This window comes from Ylistrum balloti, unplaced genomic scaffold, assembly GCF_031769215.1.
Source record: "Ylistrum balloti isolate Yb309-2 unplaced genomic scaffold, AGI_CSIRO_Ybal_v1 Utg371322, whole genome shotgun sequence".
NCBI classification, from domain to species: Eukaryota; Metazoa; Mollusca; class Bivalvia; order Pectinida; family Pectinidae; genus Ylistrum; species Ylistrum balloti.
Genome location: NW_026782705.1, coordinates 10,896 through 14,474, shown reverse-complemented (window position 1 = coordinate 14,474; position 3,579 = coordinate 10,896). Strand labels below are relative to the sequence as shown.

Here is a 3,579-nt window from a genome sequence, read left to right as displayed (position 1 = left end):
CTCAACAAATTCTAACTCTATAAATAATGATAACTGTCATGTGTTAAGAAAAATATTTAATACCAATCACAAAATAATTCCCCCTAAAATATTCACATTTATTGGCAAAGATTTCACAATTCAAAAGGTCAGCACAGTTTGTGATCATACATAGATTTATTTTAGTCATTACTCTGCAGGAGGTAGTCTAGTGTTTCCAAACCATTTGTTTTTGTAGGAGCTACATCCAGTTTAAAGTTCACTCTAATTTCATTCTGCTCATACAACATGATAGTAAGGGAACCAGGGAACCAGGAATATACACACAAACATCTAGGCCTGGCAGTCAAAATAGCAAAAGGATAACACTTTTGGAAGTGTGTAGTAAAGAACTTAACACAGAAAATATCTAGATTGATACATGTAAAAGATTTAATCAAGATTATAATAGGCAATATATAAGTTTTGTATCAAACCACAGAATTATTATCTATTAAATTATCATTACTTATATATGAACGTATGTAATATTGCAGTGTTACTTGAAAGCCACAGATTGTTAGGAGTAAGAAGATTACAGTAAAGTTATTTTGTAAGCTTTTGACAATTTCTGTCTCGCTAGCAGGTCCAAAGAAAACACTGGGTCTTTACTAAGTGGTCCAGTGTCACTCCTGGAATCTGTCTGGCTGGTCATACAGAAAAACGTTTCATTGTTGATGGTCTTGTTTCCATAGCAACTGCCTCCATGTGACCTTCCAATCATAATTAATATTTAAATACTATTTAAAATATCTTTGTATGACAGATGAAATATCATAACAGTGAGCAAATATACATTACCAATTGTTTCAGGTAAAAAGTTTCTGATTTTAAATCTTTAAACAAATGAAAACCCAAATTTTAAAACTTTACTTTGAAAGACTGTTTGACTCTTCATACAGTTACCTGATAATATTGTATACAGCTAAGTGTCTGATGTACATATAGGATGAATTATTTCTGAAAAATTATAATTAACTAACAAATGATAATGACTGTATAGCATGGAATAATCTGCTGTCTGTAAAGTCTACAACAGATGCTGCATGATTAAATTGTGGGCTGTTAAAATTGGCCTTCATCTGTGGTTCATCGAACAGGTATAAAAAAAATGGGGATAACTCTATAGTAAGGTGGTATCAGACTCTACCTCAATGCTAAACCTAAGAGGTGAAAAATAGTAAAAGAATAAATGAGATATGTGTATGTAGGTTGTTTTAGTTCAACACACTGCCTGAGCTATCAGAGCCACTTTATGAAAGTCAAATTGTACAAACTGAATGTATGGAATCTCACAATAGGAAAGAAGAATCATGTAAGGTAGACAAACCTGAATATCACATTGGCCATGCCCGGGTTTTCTTCAAAATCACTGTGCATTTGTCCAGCGAGACGATGGAATTCTTCATCTTCTCCTGTCAGTGGCTCCAGAACATTACCTACTCATATAAAGTCATACACTAACTGGGAATAGGAACCCATTATTTCAAAGTTTCAGAAAAAAATAATCACAAAACTTTTCGACAATATCAAATATTATATCTGCAAGTATCTTGAGACTTGGCTTTCTTTATGGTTTAATGGTTAGTGCATGCTTTCTTTTATGGTTTAATGGTTAGAACATGCTTTCTTTATGGTTTAATGGTTAGAACATGCTTTCTTTATGGTTTAATGGATAGCGCATGCTTTCTTTATGGTTTAATGGTTAGAACATGCTTTCTTTATGGTTTAATGGTTAGCGCATGCTTTCTTTATGGTTTAATGGTTAGCGCATGCTTTCTTTATGGTTTAATGGTTAGAACATGCTTTCTTTATGGTTTAATGGTTAGAACATGCTTTCTTTATGGTTTAATGGTTAGCGCATGCTTTCTTTATGGTTTAATGGTTAGAGCATGCTTTCTTTATGGTTTAATGGTTAGAGCATGCTTTCTTTATGGTTTAATGGTTAGAGCATGCTTTCTTTATGGTTTAATGTTTAGCGCATGCTTTCTTTATGGTTTAATGGTTAGAACATGCTTTCTTTATGGTTTAATGGTTAGAGCATGCTTTCTTTATGGTTTAATGGTTAGAACATGCTTTCTTTATGGTTTAATGTTTAGCGCATGCTTTCTTTATGGTTTAATGGTTAGAGCATGCTTTCTTCAAGTTACATATCATGGTAAACCATACAAAGAGAATAGTCAAAAGTTCTTAGTTTATGAGTATGATATTCTATAAAAGGGAGAAAATGAGCATGCAGATTATTGGCATGCTACAGTCTGGAATAATTTGACAAGGCAGTTAAGGATAGACATTACCATGATCAATTCTTTGTGGAGGCAAATTTTCAGCTAATTAACATAATATCCAATGTAACGTATTTATTCCAATAAACGCCCCGGGGCATGAAATTTTTCAGACTGGGGGCGATTAATAGAACACAAAATTTCATAATTTGTTGGTCGTGCCACTTAAAAACATTGTTTAACAAACTAACGAATTACTCAGCAAAGAATGCATTTGAAAATTGCAGTAATTTCAACATCGTTGTAGCTTTAAACATTGTTGTCAATTGCATTCTGATAACCTGAATTCTTGTATGAAATGACACGATGTCAATCGTGTCAGCTTCAGTCAAAAATGTACAATGTTCATCATCGCTTGTAGGCCTAGTTTGCATAACAAAATAAAAAACACAGCGGTATATAAGCCAGTCTGTTTCTTAATAAATCCCATATACATGATAACAACGTCTGGGACAAAACGAAATTACGACACTGCTTTCAAGCTTACAGTAATCGCCTTCGCAGAGGAGAAGGGTAAACATGCCGCCGCATAAGTGTTTCGTGTTGACAGAAAACGAGTGCGGGACTGGTGTCAAAACAAAGAAAAATTAAAAAATCTTTCTGAAACATCTAAACGCTGTAAAGGAGATGGGAGGCATGTCAGATATGAAGATATTGACAAAAATCTGATGAGATGGCTACAGGACAGACGGGAGGCCGGAATACGAGTGACTGGGAAAGCATTACGGTTTGAGGCCCTGCGTATGCATAAGGCAAATGGTAGTCAATCGTTCAAAGCCTCATATGGATGGTTTTCTAAATTCAAAAATAAACATAACATTTCGTTCAGGCGATCTACGCATGTGGCACAACATGAAGTTTCATTAATTGATGATTGTATTGACAGTGTTTTGAAGTTCGTGTTAAGAATGCGTCGGCTACGAGAATATCCCGATAGCCATATCGCTAACATGGACGAAATCCCGGTGTGATTTGACATGCCAGGAAAATCGACATTGGCAATAAAGGGGGAAAAGGAGGTCAGAGTTTACAGTACTGACCACGAAAAACAAAAAATAACGGTGACACTGGCAGCATATGCCGATGGGACTAAAATCGCCCCCCTTGCGCACATGCCAGGCATTCGTCCCCTTCCGAAAGATGACATACCAAGTGGTATTGTGGTATACATGTGAAGGGCCGGACAAAAATCCTGGGCAAATGAGGAAAGTATAAAATTTTGGTTAAAAAAAATCTGGGGTGTGAATAATACAGCTAGGCGGTTATTAGTATGGGA

The 3,579-nt window shown here is 35.2% G+C and overlaps 1 protein-coding gene across 1 annotated transcript; it reads right to left on the bottom strand.

Annotated features, from left to right (window-relative positions):
- Positions 1 to 422: 422 nt before the first annotated feature.
- LOC132562014 (uncharacterized) lies at positions 423 to 2,824 on the bottom strand. Its single transcript, XM_060226736.1, has 3 exons — positions 2,791 to 2,824; positions 1,349 to 1,457; positions 423 to 731 (listed from the first exon to the last, which is right to left on the bottom strand). The coding sequence occupies exons 1-3, from the start codon at positions 2,822 to 2,824 to the stop codon at positions 554 to 556; spliced, it is 321 nt and encodes a 106-aa protein (XP_060082719.1). The 3' UTR covers positions 423 to 553.
- Positions 2,825 to 3,579: the final 755 nt, after the last annotated feature.